At 42.6% G+C, this 19,264-nt stretch overlaps 1 protein-coding gene across 1 annotated transcript in view; it reads right to left on the reverse strand.

Moving 5' to 3' along the window:
- The window catches only part of LOC308104568 (AT-rich interactive domain-containing protein 5B-like), a 148,763-nt gene that overhangs the window by 79,141 nt on the left and 50,358 nt on the right, over positions 1 to 19,264 (reverse strand). The window contains 1 exon segment of the mRNA XM_080455013.1: positions 9,383 to 9,613. Within this exon segment, the coding sequence (XP_080311139.1) occupies positions 9,383 to 9,613 (231 nt within the window).

The following is a 19,264-nucleotide window of genomic DNA, read 5'->3' on the forward strand; positions in this document are numbered from 1 at the left end:
CACAACGTCTAGCACTGTACTATTCCCAATTGCATTCACTTGTCACAGGCGTACTTGCAATCATAGCCATTCATTACTTATTTTACCGTTAGCAGTGGTTGTAAATTGCAAATTAAGTACTAATGCTAGTCTCACACTGACAGTATCATCCACTTGTGCTGACAGTTTGTGGTTTAAATTGGAGTATAATCAGTGTCATAATCAAACACTGCTTTCCTAGTGTGAACAACCTAATTTACTACAAAACTGCACGCACGCACGCACGCACGCACACACGCACGCACGTACACACATACCTGTTACCTATCCACTTTGCGCCTCATGGCACATAAGGCCTTAGATGTATTAAGTAGATTTATAAAGATGCTCTCTGATGAACACTGTCTTGTCTGTCTCACACCTGCTATTACGTATGTCTGCCTTTCTTCCTTCAACCCTTAGCCCAGTGGTTCTCAAAGTGGGATTCGGGGGCCCCCAGGGGTCCTTGAGAGAGTTCCAGGGGGTCCCCAGCAAAATTGTTGAGAGTTAAGAAATAAATTGACCCTTATAAGTCTTTAACTCTGACACTGTACAAATGGAACCAAATGGACCTGTTTGGTTCCATTTGTACACGAGTTATGGGGATCCATGGAGTAAAACATACCAAAATGGGGGTCCTTGAAATTAAAAAGTCTGAGAACCACTGCCGTAGCCAACTGTACCTAGCAGAATATCCCTCTGTTGCTGCCTTGGTCTGACGTAATTCATAACAGATTAACATGCTCAGAACAATAGAAGGCTATTGATACTAAATAGTACATAGTGTTTAGTACAGTACATGTTACCTCAGGATTCTTGCTCAATATGTGATTACACCTGGTAATTTCATACTATTTTGAAAACAAAGTTCCTTGAGGAATTCAATAACATTCCAGCATGGTTTACTGTCATGGGAGCACCTGGTTTGCTGAAAGTAGTTGTCACATTTCTTTTTTCTCAAATGGTGGATAACTCCTTTTGGAATAACCCTCTCTGAAGGCTATTTGGATGAGAGAGAGAGGGAGAGTCCTTATCATATCTCTCCCATTACACCGAGGGCTATCAATAATGATAATGCCTCTCATTGGTATGCACTGGTGATCGTAATTAATCGTGCACACCATATTCCTGTCACACACAGACGCACACACACACTCACACACACTGCGGACTCCGCCGATAATAACATGCACAGAATTCTTGTCACACACTTGAGCTAGCTGCACATTAACCACAACATATATTTCACTAGCAAAGCACTCCAGTTATGATAATTGAAGTGGTTTTGTTGATGGTTATAATAATTTTACATATCCTTGACTGGCCTCAAAATGCTTCCCTGAAAGCCAACATTGTCAGACAGCTGTGTCAGGTTTTGAGGCTGCACGATTCAAAGGGATCAATGCACTGCACTCTGGTTTCCAACCTTTAGCAGGGCTGGGCACTTAACCGAAAATATATCAATAATAACATAATAATGTATTTTTAATTTTGTTTAATTTCTTATATTAACGAATCGACACGAAAAAAATCAAATGGATGTTTTTATAATCGACTAATTTGATTAGTCTGATTAGCCACCTGTGTTACACTTCGTTGTACAATGGCGGCATACAAAGCTTGATTATTTCAAACTAAATAGTTTGAAATAATCATCACAGTGATTTTGAAGTCCTATTGCCCAGCCCTAGGCCTTTCTTGTATCCTTCCTACGCACATTCCTGCTTTACTACATTGTCCGTCCATCCATCCATCCATCCATCCATCCATCCAAACAGAACAGAAGCCTGTCTTTTATCTATTTGGTTTATTTTGGTACATCGTTCAAAATGTACCATTTTGTGCTAAGAATGATGTGGTACTGTGTGTTCAGTATCCGTCTATATCTATATGGCACTCTGTCACCGTCTCTACAGTGACACTGTAAAAATATATATACCGCATCCTATGTTTTTCACTTCTTGGAACAGCTCCCATCGTGTGCAGGAAGTGAGTCAGCAGCACTTGAGGGGAGTTGGCAATCTAGTAATTAATACGGTTACATCAACCTGAAACACGTTGAATAATTCACCTTCAACACCACTTTGCACCTGAAAAAAAAAAACTGCCCACTCAACACTGTGCACTAGTCCCTCGCCCAGAGAGCGAGCTGAGCGTGCGCATGCATACATATGCCCGTGTGTGTGTGTGTTGGTTGGAGTGCGTTGGTGTATGCATGCATTACACGCAGGCGTGTCGCTGTCTCCCCTGGTTTGGTCTAGTAGGCTGATGGGTGAGTCACAGTTACAGCCAGTGTCCCTGCAACCAGCAGTGGTGGAAGAAGTACTGAGATTTTTTACTTGCCCCAGCGTCCATATTCTGCTATAGAAGCATCTGTATTTATTTATTTTAACCTGCATTTTACCTTAGTTGTAATGGTGGTTATTTGAGATTATTTGAGCACTTGAGCTCGTTATCTTAGTTGTCTATTGTCTGTGTTGTTTGTAAAATGTTTGTTTTGACTACTGCAAACTAAAACCTGCAGGTACAAATCAAGGAACCTGAACCTGGTTTCTCATGTGAAACATCGCTTTTGTCACATTTTCATGTCAAGGACCCCCAAATGAATATGCATTTGGCCAAGGACGTTTCAAAATTTCAAAATTTGTCTTCTCCACTATAAGGAGAAAATGAATTATTTCAGCACAACTCGCAGCGCAGTGGGTTAGTGGTTAAACAGGCCCTTTCATAAGTAAAAAAAACACACGGGTTCAATCCCCGGAACAGCAAATATAAGCATTGACAGAGATGTGTCCGTGCGGAAGACACTAAACACTGGAACCTGACCTGTTTGTGTTCTATTAACGTTTAATACATTGGGGTCTGGGGACCCCCAGGGGTCTTTAGGGGGGGTACCAGGGGTCCCCAGCAAAATGTGTTAATATAGCATCACAATGATTTGAACCACTTTAACATTTTATACGTCTTTGGCTATTCAAAAATAGCAGATATACTGGCTCTCGTGCCGCGCTATGAGCTTGTAGATCTGCTATTTTAGAAAAAACGTGAAAATTTGTGCAAATCTTTGAATTTATATATATTTTTTTAAAGCGAACATTTGTAACTCAAATCTTTGCTTCTGGGGTGGTCCCTGGAACAAATTCAGTGTAACGATAGTTCATGTAGACACGGAAGGCAGAATGTTTATATACTTCATTCACTCTCCCCGGACCCCCCCATTCGCTTACAAGCTTATACAGTTGTACTCATTTAAGGCAGTACGTTCAACCTCTTGTCATTCTCATTCGCTACAAGCCAACTCACTCACGCCCTCATACCCACAGCGCAACTCTGGCGGGTCATTTAAGCAGCTTCTGCTCTCTGTTCATTCTACATGCTTAGCTGTCATTGCAGGTTGTACAGCGTAGGTTTTCAAATTCCCTCCACCTCCCCGGCCTCCTCCCTGTGGCATTTAGTTCATATTGTTATAGGTTGATTCTGTGTATTGTACCGTGGTTCTATGGATTATACTATGATTCTGTGTATTGTACTGTGGTTCTATGAATTGTACTATGATATGTGGTAGTTTAATTAGCCATTGAAGGTTCAATGTTTATGTAAAACTGTATTCATGCTCTGCTCTGGGGGTTTTGTGATTGAAGATCTGTGTCATGTTTGCACAGGGAATCGGAATCTTTAAAGGTATAGTAGGCAACATTAAGCCTATATTTGAAAAATACCTCTATATATATATTTTGCATTTTTCCCCCTCTATCAGCCACTATATAATGATGCTGGGGTGTTTTCCTGCATTGAAAAACACTCCTCTTTCTGAAATCCGTATTTTCCCTACTATTTAGGTTACACATCCGGGTATCCGGTGCGTAAATTCACGCACGCATGTGCGCATCCGTGCGTGTCCGTGCCCGTGTGAACTTTTTACTTTCGGTTTGAAAACGCTCTCAAACTTCGTTTTGGAGGCACATAATTTACTTTTCAGATAGCGTTTGGATAGAATTTAGTTGTTTAACTTCATATATGTGGTCAATTTGTCATGAAAGAGCCTATTTAAAAATTAAAATTCAGAGAACCGGCAGGGGTGGGCAGTTCCTTGAATTGTATCCGAAAAAAGCAACCCATATTCGGCATGGCCCGTTTAGAAGCCTCCTTAACTCTATGGAAGTCCTCCCTGCGACACCCCCTGGTGGTCGGGGAAACGAACTGCAGGAGTTTTTTTCATTGTTTATCTCAGAATCGCCTACAATCCCTTTAATATCACAAGATCAGAGTCACACCGCCAAACTTGAATGCAATATCATTGCATATATGGTAAATGGTTAATATGGTAATGGTTAATAAATGGTAAATGGATAATTAATGGTCTGGTTATTTCTGAGATGAAGTGTCTAAATGAACATATTTTGAGATGGGGGTCTGCGGCCAAATACATATAATTTTGGAGGTCCTTGACATGAAAAGGTTTGAGAACCACTGCTCTAGACAGCCAAATAATATGTAGCATGCTTAACCGAATGGCCATGCTAGCCTTGTGTGTAGGTCACAGCTTTCACAGCGGCTTCTGTGCATTCCAACAAGTGGTGGCGGTGGTTTTTTCATTTCAAAATGAAATATCACTAACGTCGTCTTAGTTTAATTAGGCATTTTTTGTGGGACCCGTTTTTTTCCCTCCTTCCCATTGTGGGTCCCAAAGCCCGGCGTTGGGAAAGACTGACAGAGCCTGAATTGAAACCAGATGAGAGAGACAATATGGTCCAAAAAAACACTTAAGTGATGATTTCTCCATAACTTTTCACATTTTAGGGAATTAGCCCTTGTCCAGAGTGACTTATGGGTGAACAGAGATGTTTCCCGTATTATTACACACAGTACACTGTAGGTCAGTCGGTGGTTCTCTAACGTTTTCATGTCAAGGACCCCCAAATGAATATGCATTTGGCCAAGGACGTCCTATCTGAAAATAGCTTGTGCCAGGGACCCCCATACAAGATTAGTTTTGGCATCCCTATTTTGGGCAAATTCCCAAAGACTTACGCAAAAATAAATTTCTAACATTAAAAAGATTGCAGAAATAGCAGATCTATACAATCTCAAAATGTGTCTAGTATATACAGTAGTATACATCATTATATCATTTTGGGGGTCCTTGTCATGAAAAAGATAGAGAACCACTGATATACAGGGCTTAAGAGGTAAGCTATAACTTTCCATGACAACAGTCTCTCCTTGCCATATGCCATAAATAATTTCCTCCATTTTATTTCATTTCTTGTATTCTACTGTCCCCCCAGAAGACACCCTGCTTTGTTGCCGTACTGCAGTAAAATACCGTACTGAAACATCAGTGGTGGAAAGTAACTAAGTACATTTACTGTAAGTACTGTACTTACAGTACTTATAATTTTGAGGTACTTTTAAGTGAGTATTTCCATGTTGTGTTACTTTATACTATCTCAGAAGCACATATTGTACTTTGTACAAATATTTGACAGCTTTAGTTACTAGTTACATTATAGATTTTGATTATTACAGTTATTTTATACTTTGGGTATTAGAATATAGCCGATCTACAACATGATCCACAACACGGAAAAAATATAGATTATGAAAGAACTTTTACTCAGGTACTTTAGGTATATTTTGATGCCAATACTTTTGTACTCTTACTCAAGTACCATTTTGAATGCAGAACTTTTACTTGTAACTATACTGTAAGTATTCCTACATTGTGGTATTGCCACTTCTATATCGAGTACTTCTTCCAGCAGTGCTTCACGTCTCCAAAGATGGAAAACCATTCTCTGGGCTAAATGTAGCAGCTAGTCTAAAAACGCTACAGATTTTACGCCAAGTAGCCGTTATCCCAAGCATGAAAAACAAGAATTTTCCTTTCTCCATTCCTCTTTCTCCCCCCCCCCCCCCCCTCCATTCCTGCTTCTCTCGTCTCACATTTTCTCATCTCTCCCTGATGTATTTCAGAACATATCCCCCCCGAAATTGAATTTGTTCTCTTTGTAATAAATCCAGCATGTAGCTCAGTCTTACATGAACAATGACTTCATGCTCTGGGCTCAGGGTTAGCTGTCTCCATAATAAATTCCACCCTTAACTGTAACTTAAACAGCCAGCGCTGCTGCCCTCTAGAACACTTGGATTGTGTTTCGCTGGCTGCCAAATAGATTCTCTTTGAATTCCTCCTGAGGAGAGCAGTTAAAAGGAACAATCAGGAGGTGTGTGTGTGTGTGTGTGTGTGTGTGTGTGTGTGTGTGTGTGTGTGTGTGTGTGTGTGTGTGTGTGTGTGTGTGTGTGTGTGTGTGTGTGTGTGTGTGTGTGTGTGTGTGTGTCTGCCCACGCGCACATCTTAGAGATCCATGTGGACATAATACTGTATGTACAGTATGTACCCAGTTTGTAGTTTGTGTGCTCACGTCTATAGTACAGTGTGTGTGTGTGTGTGTGTGTGTGTGTGTGTGTGTATGATCCTTGTATTACACTTGTGAGGGCGAATTTGAGAAAAAGGCAGAGAAATTGTTAGTTTTACAATTGCTATTTATTGCTAGGTTTACAATTAGGAAAATATTCAGGTTGGGGTAAGGATTAGGAGTAGACATTTAGAGGTTAGGTTTAGGGATAGAGTAATGCCTGATTTATACCGAAAAATAATAAATAAGAAAATAGCGTCTCAACAAACTCAAAATTAGCAGATCTACAAGCTTGTGGATCCAGTGTTTCAGCTTTAGGGTTATGGTAAAAAAAACTGCAAAATGTTTTAACAATACATTCATAAAACCGTTGTTCCTAAAACGCTGATGTCCCCACAAGTGTAGTAATGCAAACGTGTGTGTGTGTGTGTGTGTGTGTGTGTGTGTGTGTGTGTGTGTGTGTGTGTGTGTGTGTGTGTGTGTGTGTGTGTGTGTGTGTGTGTGTGTGTGTGTGTGTGTGTGTGTGAATGAGAGAGAGAGAGAGACGCCACAAAGCCATCTGTCAGTCTTGGTTACAGCTCATTCCCAAAACAAAACAGAGCAGTGCAAACAGGTTTGTGAATATTACCCCGCTGCCATCTGAGATCATTTACACCATTTGAACTGCATTTCCACTCACACAACACTCACTGCTCTTCCTGTATTTGTCTTGGATGAATAATCGGCATGGGAGGGCAATCTGGAACTGTGGCTGAGACCAGCTGCCCACAAGAAGACACTCACACACGTGCACGCACGTGCGCGTGCACACACACACACACACACACACGGGTGACGGCAACCCGTACACACGTCATACTGTACACCCATGTACACTCACTCACTCACACACACACACACACAATTTATATACAGCTACGCGAGTACACATACACACAGGAACATGCTGGGAACAATGCTCCGATTATGATGCATGTTTTAATATTAAGTTATGATGGATTTACGGTCTCTTGTAAATCTGTTGATGTTATGCTCTCTCTCTCTTTCAGATTTATGATCTGTACAGATGCTATTGCTATTTTGTTATTTTGTATTGACATTGCCAATGTGCTGTTTTTTTTAATTCAGACTTTATTCTGATTCATTGTATTTGTATTGTTATCCATACTGTTCCAGGAAGCTGCGGGTACAAGAATCTCACTGTCTACCATCTCTACACAGTAAAAGTCTTAGTGGAAGAGAGTACAAATAGATAGATAGTTAGATTAACACTGAGGACTTTACTGTGCATTGTGCATGCATGTGAACACCCTTGAACTCTTGCACTATATGGTGTAACGGTATGTCCTGTGAAAACACACATATTGTTGCTGTCGGGTGGAAAACTCATACGTCCAAAACTGTTCAAATTCAAAAATGGCAAAAAATAGCAGATCTACAAGCTCAAAACACGTCACAATGTGAAAAAAAACTTAAAAGTTGAAATATGGAGATAAGAGTTTTTGCCAGACAGCAATATGTACCCATGCACACGCACACCAATACGTACACACACACACGCACACGCACACGCACACACACACACACACACACACACCCCCACACACACACACACACACACACACACACACACACACACACACACACACAGACAGAAAAGAGACTGATCTGATTACATGTGCCATATCATGCAGTTATGGAATATTGTGACAGAAAGTAACCATTCTTCACCGTAAAGGCTTTACATAAACTGGACTGTACTTACACCCCAGTGTACAGTTAAATGCTCCGTACATTTAAACATGGGTCCGTTCTTATACTCAGAAAGCTGCAATCCGTAAGTTTTATGTCCGTTGATATGTCTCTCCAGATGGAGAGAGGTAATGTCCCGACTACAATAAAGATGGTGACACATCCAGTGTCCAGCCATCTGCTTCACATTACTCTACTGACGTTGTCAACGGGTAGGTTTCAGTAGGGAGACAAACCTCAAACCACTGCAGATGTGCTAGTTTATTCTATTAACATATCGTTGCTGTCGGGCAGAATCTATCTCCATATTCTGACTTTTTGAGTTTTTTCGTAAATCAATGCCCTACTTGATCATAATACAGTGTCACACCAAAGCATCAAAAGTAGAGTTCTCAACGGGCTTGAATATTAAGTCCCGGCCCTAACTGGGCCGGCCTGAACAATTACCATAGTTTTAGGCCTGAAAACCTGAGAAACCCCAAAAGTTGTTTTGTAGGAGGTTGGGTGCATTTACTTAGCCCCTAGTGAATGCCTAGTTTTTTATTCTATCCGTGTTGTTATACATTGCATATTTTGTACTGTGCTGCCTTGATGACACTGCTAATTTCGTTGCACGTTGCTCTGCTCCGCATCATGACAATGACCTGAATTGAATAGGCTTTGTGCATAACTGTAGTCCTGTGCTGCCAGAATAAGAATTAAATAGGCTGTGTGCATAGATGTAGTCCTGTGTTGCCATGAGTAAGAATTGAATAGGACCCCCTCGAAAACGAGATGCTGCATCTCAAGGGGCTTATCCTTTAGTCAGTGAAATTTCAACAAAAAAAGAACAAGAAAAGAATAGGCTGTGTGCATAACTGTGTTTCCACAATATGGCATACCTGTTTTCAGTTCCAGTTCATTTTCCCATAGGGAAAGGTCACCGGTTCACCCGTCCCTGAGCAAGAAACTTAACCCCTAATTGCTCCCCCCCCCCCGAGCGCTCATCACGACCATCTGAGCAGCCATCAGCTGGGTGAAGCTGAAACCGAATTTCCCCTGTGGGACTAACAAAGGTCTCCCTTCATTTCTCTTCCCCTCATCTCTTGGGGAACATGTCACAGCCGCTTTAAACCAATAGCACTGAAAGCAGGCAATTCCAAGCGTCTGGTATAGCTACAGTATGTGTACGTCGTACAGTATGTCACACTCACCGAACTCGTCGCACACGCTTTCGTTGCGCAGCAGCGTGGGGTGGTCGAAGGTGTCCCGGCAGTAGAGGATGTGCGTGTTCTCAGACAGCGAGGCGATGCCACCCAGCGCCAACACTACCTGGTCTGTTAGGAGGGACGGCGGGCTTTGTCCCAACCGGGCCAGGACCGACCGGTACCGGCAATACTGAGGGTAGGAGAGGACCAGCACTTTCTTCTGGGTGGGGTCTTCACCTAGAGAGAGAGAGAGGAGAGGAGAGGAGTCAGATGAGGACTCCCTGGTGTGGATGTACAATGCAAGAGAATGTTTTATTTACCATAGAGTGACTGTACAGGTGGTACGTTATGAGACTGCTACAGTATGTCATGAAAAGTAATCATTCTGATTGCAATAATCAGAATACGGATAGTGAAAATGGCTGATCAAAACGCTCGAGCTTGTAGATATACCGGTATTACTTTTGCAATTTTGTTTAAGCTTGTGTAAATGCCAGGATTAATGTGTTTAATCTAGCAAGGTCGCTATAGTTTTTAAAAATGATTTAAATTTTGACCTCCTGAGAGAGAAGCTAGAGTTACAGTATAAATGTGGCACCTATCAGGGCATAACAGTACTGTATGAAATTGACTAGGCAGCATGCCATGAAGCCAAAGGGAAGAGAGAATAGGTCGTGCACGTGTGCACACACACACACGCGCACACACATACACGCACACACACACAGGTTCCCTGTGACTTGGCCAAGTGGTATCATAGTAGCCCTGGCACAGAGCAAGCAGAATGACGGTTAGATGATGCCAAAGCGCTGTGCCAAACAACCTGCTGTGCCCAAATGCTCTGGCCTAGTAACTCTCTTTCTCTCTCTCTCTCCCACACACACTCAAATTGACAAACACGCTATCGCTCCATCACACACACTTTCTGTCCCCTTTCCCTCTTCATCACTTTCTCTCTCTCTCTCTCTCTCTCTCTCTCTCTCTCTCTCTCTCACATGCATGTGCGCACACACACACACACACACACACACACACACACACACACACACACACACACACACACACACACACACACACACACACACACACACACACACACACACACACACCATAGATCAGGGTTGCCAGAGTGCATGAGAGTCCTGCCAGGGACACATAAAACACGATGCACTTGACACGCAGAGAGCCCACATCTGTCATTCCACTCTTTGTGTGTGAGAGAGAGAGCGAGAGAAAAGGAAAGAGAGAGAGATGGAAGGACAAGGGGAAAGAGTGCCCCCACCTCCCCCAAACCCATTGCCACCACGCACGCATGCACACGCGCACGCACAGAATAACTATACAGGCAACGTAGCCACGCCAAACGTCACACCACACATCCGCCATGTTCTGTTTGCCAGGGCAGATAATTTGGCTTCAGACAAACTTTTGGCCGACATAATCCGCTACCAAACCACTACCGCACTGCTGCTATATTTCTTGCCTGCAACACCACTGGCACTACAGCTAAGAATCTCTTCGCTCAAATCGGGCTCTGTGGTTGTTACAGTAATGGCCTGTGATCAGAGTGAGAAGACATGATGCCCACAGCCCTCATAAATGAAGGCTCCATGCTGACTTATAACCCAACTGGCCAACACATTCAGAGGTAATTCTCGAAGACAGTCGTTCCAAAACGGTGTGCCGAGGCACGCTGGTGTGCCGTGAGACGAGTCCAGGTGTGCCTTGGGATTTTGTGACAACCACATTTATTATTATTATAATAGAACTGTAATAAAGTTATGAATTATTTTGTTATTAACTATACTTTGTGTGCACTCATTTCCCAACACAGAGGCAAATTCTATACACTAATAAATATATTTGAACCACTTTCAACATAGCATCGATATTTTAGACACGCCGATCTACAAGCTCACAACGCTGCCACGATGTGACACATTGTGAGATTGTAGATTGTCTTTTTTCACTATGTATGGAGTGACTTGACATTTTGACTTTCTTGTGCCTTGTGCACATGCATGAGGCATGGGGTGAGTCTGCTTGTGGCCATTGCATTCTGCCTAAAATGCACTAACACTTAGATACTGATGATATACCATGGAATATTGGCTGGCTATTTGGTAACCGGAAAAGTAGGCACCTAAACATTACAATGTTACATTGGATATTTTTCCTAAAAGTAAAAAAGTAAATAAAAATCACACCCAGTGTGAAGTGGGCGGTGTGGTCACAGTGGTCATCACAGTGATGGAAGAAGTGATGGAAGAAAAGTAATATTGTGGACCAACCATTGTATAACCCTAACTTTAAAAAAACCATAAATGTGTTTTTTTTAAGTGCATAGTTCTATTTATAGGGCTATGCACATGTGTCATGTTTCACTAGCCAATCACAGTCCTGAATAGACTGTGATTGGCCAATCACGGTGCAGGGTTAGGGGGGTACAATGGTGGCCAATCACAGCGCAGGGTTGGGGGGGTGCAATGGGACCCCCTGTCCAAACCTCACATATAGGGGCGGTTTCACCGCCCAAAAATGGCCTGAAGTATTGTAAACTATACATGAACATGCTTGAACGTTTAACATTTAAGGCCAAATATTTCTACAATTGCTACAAATTACTACAAAACCTGTGGTGAGCCAGTCATTATGGGCATAAACAAGAAGTTGAAGGGTACATTTAGGCCTGATAAGGATGTAGGTTCAAGGTTATTTTATATTGTCCCCCTTCCTTGGAAGAAATTTGTCTTGGACACACGGACCAAGACAAATGTAATGTGCATTTTGGAAAATAATAGCCAATTTAACTTGAGGTGCCAACAATGTTGAGGTGCCCACTCTTCCTGCATCCGACTATTTTACTTGATGTATTATTACTGGAAGAAGCCTGGATGTTGCAAATACTTCAAGTCAATTTCCAGGCCATTTATAAATGGGTTCATTGGTTTTCAAAGCGTATGATGTAACCAAATAAATCTGAGATATGTGTCCCTGTTGAAGGTGTCCTTGATATTCTAGCCACTTTGGAACCATCTCCTAATGAAAAATAATACATTAGTTGCATCGCTTGAGCTATCTCTAGGATTTGTCCAGAAACAATGCAGATGATGTATTGATTTTTAAGTATACAAGCCCCACAAAATCCATGGCATTCTCTGTCCTTGAATAAAGACATCTCCCTTGACATCTCTTGTCCATCAACCACAAATTCTTCTCTCTCTCTGTTAAGTCTCCCTCTCTGTCTCTCCCTCTCTCTGACAATTAGCACAGTCTGGATTAGTTTGAAAATGCTTCACGTCTTAACCCATTAAGACCGGGAACGCATCTGTGTCATTTTTTTTTTCTTTGGCCATTCAAAAATAGCAGATATACAAGCTCATAGTGCGGCACCGAGTGCAGCGCTATGAGCTTGTAGATCTGCTGTTGTTTTTGAAAAATCGTGAAAATGTGTGCAAATCTTTAGTTTGAATATATTAAGGACCACCAAAAAAAATGCAGATCTACAAGCTCATAGCTATGAGCTTGTAGATCTGCTATTTTTGAATAGCCAAAGAAATCTAAAATGACACAGATTCGTTCCCGGATTGAATGGCTTAATGGGGTCACTTCAGGCCCTGCTGATCACAGTGGCATGCTGCTGTGCAGAAATACCTCCTGAAGAGATTTGACATAGGGGAAGAAGGGAGAGTGAGACAGAGAGAGAGGGGGGGGGTGGGTACAAAACAAGAGAATGGAGTGTCTGGGAGTGTAAAGGAGGAGTATAAAAGGGACGGAGCAGCGGACGGGAGGAGGAATGAAGGTGAGGATAAGTGAAGGGTGAGATGAGACGTCGCCGTCCGCTCTCGTTCCCGCGGGTGATTTTGTTAATCAAATCTAACCTTTTCCAAAGAGCCAAATTCCTTCTCCTTTTCAGCTCTAATTGGAGGGGCCAGCATTGTCATTAGGGAGCGGTCCGAAATCACATTATGCAATTTCTGTCCAATAGCCCTGACAAGCAGGGTTTTTGTCTCGCGGAGGAGAGAGAGAGAGGGAGAGAGAGACAGAGGAGGGGGTTATGGGGGGAAAGATAAAAAGGAGGTATGGGAATGAGAGAGGGTCTACTCCAGTGCAAGTTGCGCTAGAAATGATTTGTTTGACTTAAGCCGCGTGTGAGCCAAAACGCAGTGCCTGTGCTGCTGCACACGTACACACACACACACACACACACACACACACACACACACACACACACACACACACACACACACACACACACACACACACACACACACACACACACACACACACACACGCACGCACAGACGCACACACACACACAGTGTCATCTCATCTGATGAGGCACACTGGAGTTGGAAGTTTTAACAATGTCAACCTGCACTGTTCCAGAGCCATACCCAGTGCCAACTGCTTCTCTGTGGGCATATATTTACATAAGAATGACTAGTCATCACTCTGATCGCCTTCTCTCTCTGTCTCTGTCTCTTTGTCTCACTTCTTCAGCTACGTTTTTTTCCCGTCCCCAGGTGACTTTCCCCACTCTCGCTTTCTCTCTCTCTCTTTTCCCGTCGCTCATACCTGCACCCGGTAAAGCGAACCAATTGGATCACAGCAGAAATGTCATCATGATGTCACAGTGGTAAATGTGGTGGAGAGTCCATTTAATCGCTCGCATCAGGATTTTATTATTTGAAAATGTTCCTATGGTTTGATGATGCACTTCTTCAAACCCCCGGGGACAGGAGCCAGGGGATTCTTGTCATATATCAAATCGAGATCCATTTGAGATGGCACAGATTTGAGTGAGATGGTTTACGGTTTAAGATATACTAACGTGTAAAAAAATTTGAAAGTAAGTGGAAAAAAAAAACGCACTACAGACTCGTTTTGAAATATAAATAGTGTCTTGTCATGCATTCTGCAGCAGGCAGCAGTTTTAGGAGAGTGAAACGCAGATGGAGTGAGACGTCTTTCAAAGTGATAATATTTTGCTAGCTGTTTGTGTTCTCTGATTACAATCAACAATTGGATGTCTTTCTGCTTCCCTTGCTCTTTCTGCTGTCCTAGGCTCCCCCTCTCTCTATCTCTCTCCCTCGCTCTCTCTCTGTCTGTCTTCCCCTTTCTCTCATCGCTCTCTCTGTCTCCCCTCTCTCCCCCCTCCCCCCACCTTTATCTCTCTCTCTCTCTCTCTGCCCCCCCCCACTCTCTCACTATCCATTCTAGTTATCTGAGAGTAATAATTGCGTTGTCATGTACAGGTCTCTCTGCCAGCCATTCATGCCGGTATTAACGAGACGCCTCGCCTCGCATTTCCACTCGATCAAAACATAATCAGCCGGCGCTTCAATTTCTTTCTTCTCTTAATATTTCAGTTCTCGGAGGAACAAACAGAGCATAATAAGCTCCACCCGCTCCCCGTCCTGTCGTCACCCCGGCCACGCTTTGCTGTCGGATGAAATGAAGCTGAGCAATCAGGGCAAAATCAGTGAGGCAGGTACACTTCAGCCAATGAGAGGGAAGGGGGGTAGGGGGGGGTAGAGAAGAGGGAGATAAGTGGTCAGGTAACAGGGAGATAGAAAAGGTGAGAGAGACTTCAACACTCTGGTGTTGACCACTTAAACCCCATATGGGTAACCGGAGTCCCACAGGACTCAATACTAGTGTCTTTTCTGTTTTCTGTTATTGTGGGGAAAGCTTTCGCTGAAAATAGCCGATCGACAAGCTCACAATGCGACGCGTTGTGAGCTTGTCGATGTGCTATTTTCAGCGAAAGCTTTCCCCACAATACCGATGCTGGGGTTTAAGTGGTTAAACCTATAAAATGTTACCTCGTTGAAGGGGCAGTGATGGACAGTAATGAAGTACATTTACTAGAGTACTGTACTTGAGTGCATTTTTTGAGTATCTGTACTTTACTTGAGTATTTGTATTTTTGGATACATTTTTTGTTGAGTACTTTGTCCACCACTGAGAAAATGTGAGAGAAACTTGAACGCTCTATGCTAAACCCATATAACTTTTCCTCTTGAGGGCCGCAACCATACTGTACTGTATGTTTAAGACGCAAATAACTTTTCCTCACAACATCGGTGGGGTTTGCATCTCGCCGAGGACGTTTTGTAAATCCCTCCTTTCCCTCCATCTCACCCGTTTCTCGACACGGTCCACTAATAAAGCAGAGATGCCGTACAAATCCATCCAGAGAAGTTCTTCCCTTTTCTTAGTTGCTATAGGAGACATCCCCCCCCCCATAGGAGGGTGAAATGTTGAGTATAATAAAACAGGTAACATTAATCATCTTCCCAGTGCTTCTCCCTGACACCGGTCTGTGGGACTTTACACCACAGAATGGGAGTCCGCAGTTCTCAGCCCTGACAAAACGAAATTAAATGAAGGGAAACATTTGTGGGGTTGTGCAAGGGAAAGATTGCTCTGCGCGCCTCTTGTCTTCTTGGGTTTTAATGGATTTCTGCGACGTAGGAAAGTTACATTTTCAGATGTTTTTCTTGGCATTTGGGGAAGCTAATCCCCACAAAAAGTTAACCAGCAAATCAAACACTGTTGGATTGATTTAGAGCAAAAAAGATTGAAGTGAAACACTCTGATTGGAACCGCCACAGAAGGCGTCCATTGATTAGTAATGCTTCAGCTGCATTTCAGCGTCATTCCAAGTAGATCAAACAGCAAAAAAAAGTTGAATTCAAAACACGTCTCTCGAATATAACGGTTAGCCAAATCGTCTGATGCTCGACATGGGAGCAAAAGTTTCCATTTTCCAGACATTTCCTCTCGGGTCTGTGGGGCAACAGCGCACCAATACCGCAGCAGGCGTTCGGTTAAAACAAAGTGGGACTTTTATGACGGCTTCTTCCCTAGATAGCAGCGCACAAAAGAGAGATGAGAAACACAACTGACAGCTGGGGAGAGAGAAAAATAGATATAGCCTTGACATCCTCACCGGAAAAAGCTACTGTAAGGCTCGCTCTCACAGCTTATTAGAGTTATTTAAATGTGAAGAAAAGGGTTTATATTTCCAACACAGAGGCACTGGCATATATTTCACAGTCTCCACACATACAGTAGTATTCATATTCCAGACATAATATGCAGGCAGGGTAGAATAGTGGCTGGTTCTAGGAAAATTAAGATAAATAGCCGACTCAGCTGCAGCAAGCAGGGCCCTCTGATTTATCAGTGGATATATTCTGCCTGCATAGATGGCGGTTATTAGGCAGCCTGTGTGTGTGAGTGTGTTTTTTTTCTTTCCTCCATGATATATCAATGGCATAATCTGCCTACATCTCCAGTTGTTATCAGGGAGTGTTTGTGTGTGGAAAAGAGAGAGTGATCGAGACAGCTTTAGTTTGTGCATGTGTGTGTGTGTGTGTGTGTGTGTGTGTGTGTGTGTGTGTGTGTGTGTGCGCGCGCGCGCTTAATATGCCTGGAGATTGTATTTGATCAGGGAGCATATTATGTGAGTAACATCCGTGCACAGCTTTGCACACATCGCTCTAGCTTTGAATATCTAGGCATCTAAATGTGCTTGCAGAATTGAAATATAAATAAGGACGCCTGTGTGCCTGTGTGAGGTAGTGTGGCTAATATAAGTGTGCACCTTAGTGTTTGTGTGTGTGTGTGTGTGTGTGTGGGTGTGTGTGTGCGTTTCATGTGTGTGTGTGTGTGTGTGTGGAGACGAGGCGGTCAGAGGGCGGATCGATGGCTATCGATCAGGAAGCAGCTTTTGCACACTATAGCGTAACGCGGCGAGACCTTTTGTTAATGTTTTCCTGCGTACATGTTGGTACTGTGCTGCTCTGGCAGAGCATCACACACACACACAGCCCCGATCAATACACAACTACAGGCACTGGAAGCACTGGCCAGGGGCTGATGATGATGAGGAGGATGATGAAGATGAGGATGATGATGATGGCAGTGATGCTTTGTTGAAAATGAACTAGTAATGCAGTGCCTGCAGTCACTAAGTCGATTGAGACTATTACTGGCTTTAAGTCCTCCTTAAAGAGCTTTCTTAACACTACTTTTAACTGAATTCTATGTGTTTTATTGCTTTTTTACTGTGTTTTATTTCTCCCCTTGTCACAACACCAAATGAGACCACAATGGAAATAAGCCTTCAGGCTTTCTTGTGTCATCCTTTTGACCAATAATATGTAATCAGTTGTTTAGTGCATATGCTCAATTAATCAATCAATCAAACACTCAATCAATCAATGGTTCTCAAGGTGGGGTCCAGGGACCCTCAGGGTTCCTTGGGGAGGTTGAAAATAGGTGCTGTAACTGTGAGAGTGTACAAAATAGAACCAAATGGGTCTATTTGGTTCCATTTGTGCACTCTTAGGGTTATGGAGGTCAGAATTATTGAACTATATCGTAAAATCCTCAGTGTTTTACTTATCCATTTGTAGCACGCTCATAGTTAAATTACCACTAAGGATTTTACTGTGGAAGGTCACTTCACGTTCACTAATGTAGTGGTTCTCAAAAGGACCGAGGGTCCTTGAGGGGGTTCCTGAGGGTCTCCAGCTAAATGACTGATATTTAGGAACCCAATGGACCCTCACAGATCTGTAACTCTGAGGGTGTACAAATGGAATGTGTACACTCTCAGAGTTAAGGGGAGTCCTTGAAGCGCTGCACTAATGCATTCCCTTTGATGGTGTGGGTGGAGGGGGGGAGGGAGAGAGAGAGAGAGAGAGAGAGGAGAGAGAGAGAGAGAGAGAGAGAGAGAGAGAGAGAGAGAGAGAGAGAGAGAGAGAGAGAGAGAGAGAGAGAGAGAGAGAGAGAGAGAGAGAGAGAGAGAGAGAGAGAGAGAGAGGAAGAGAGAGAGAGAGAGAGAGAGAGAGAGCTTGACAGAGAGCAAAACAGAAGAAGGAGAGAGAACTGGACAAAATGCATCAAAGGGTTTATATTCAGCAAACATATCTACCTTTCACTGAGACTGGGAGACATGGCATAGGGTGGACATTGTTGCAGTGTGGAATACAAGTAGCAATACCAAGATGTACAGTAGAAATGCTCTGTTACAAGTAAAAGTCCTGCTTTCAAAAACATCTTCTTGAGTAAAAGTACAAAAGTATTGCCCATCAAAATATACTTAAAGTACCAAAAGTAAAAGTACTCATTATGCAGAATGTCCCATGTTATTTTTTTTCCTTCAAAATCTGTCAATTTTTCAAAAATAGCAGATCTACAAGCTCACATTAAGTTTTAGTGGTCAATATGTTTTAAAATCTAATTTCACTATTTTTGACCAAATACCTCAATATCAATATCGTAGCGGATGACTATTGTTGCTTTCATAAAACATTTACACCATGAGATTTTTTTTTTGAACAAAAAAAACATCAGTAATGCATATATACTGTTTCAGAAAATTACATCTATTTACTGTAATGCAGCCTTTAAAATCAAGAAAAGTGAACTCTTACAATAGCCAAAATCCCAGACAATATCTACTCTCATATCACAATATTGATATAATATAGATATATTGTCCAGCCCTAATCCCAGGGAATGGCTGCTAAATATTTTTCAACAGGTATTACAAAACCAGACTGGCGTGTGACTCATGAACTGGTAAAAATCGTATTATATTATTATAACATTTCTCTTTCTCAACACCACTATCTATAAGGAGATAACGTGTCACTGCGGCTTGCAACCTGTTTGCAAGTGAGGCACACCTCAGCCAGATAAGGACAATTCCAAGGCATTCAGCATCATTCACCACTTGAAAATGTGAACCAAAGTGTTGAATGATCAAATGATATGGCCAGGCAAACAGCTGAGCTCAGCCCAGGCTGTGTTTGCTTGAATGAAAAAGCTTGACTGAACGTTCATTAACCGCTGAATCCCAGTATACTT

The sequence above is a fragment of the Gymnoscopelus braueri genome, assembly GCF_963280865.1.
Source record: "Gymnoscopelus braueri genome assembly, chromosome: 17".
Classification (NCBI taxonomy): Eukaryota; Metazoa; Chordata; class Actinopteri; order Myctophiformes; family Myctophidae; genus Gymnoscopelus; species Gymnoscopelus braueri.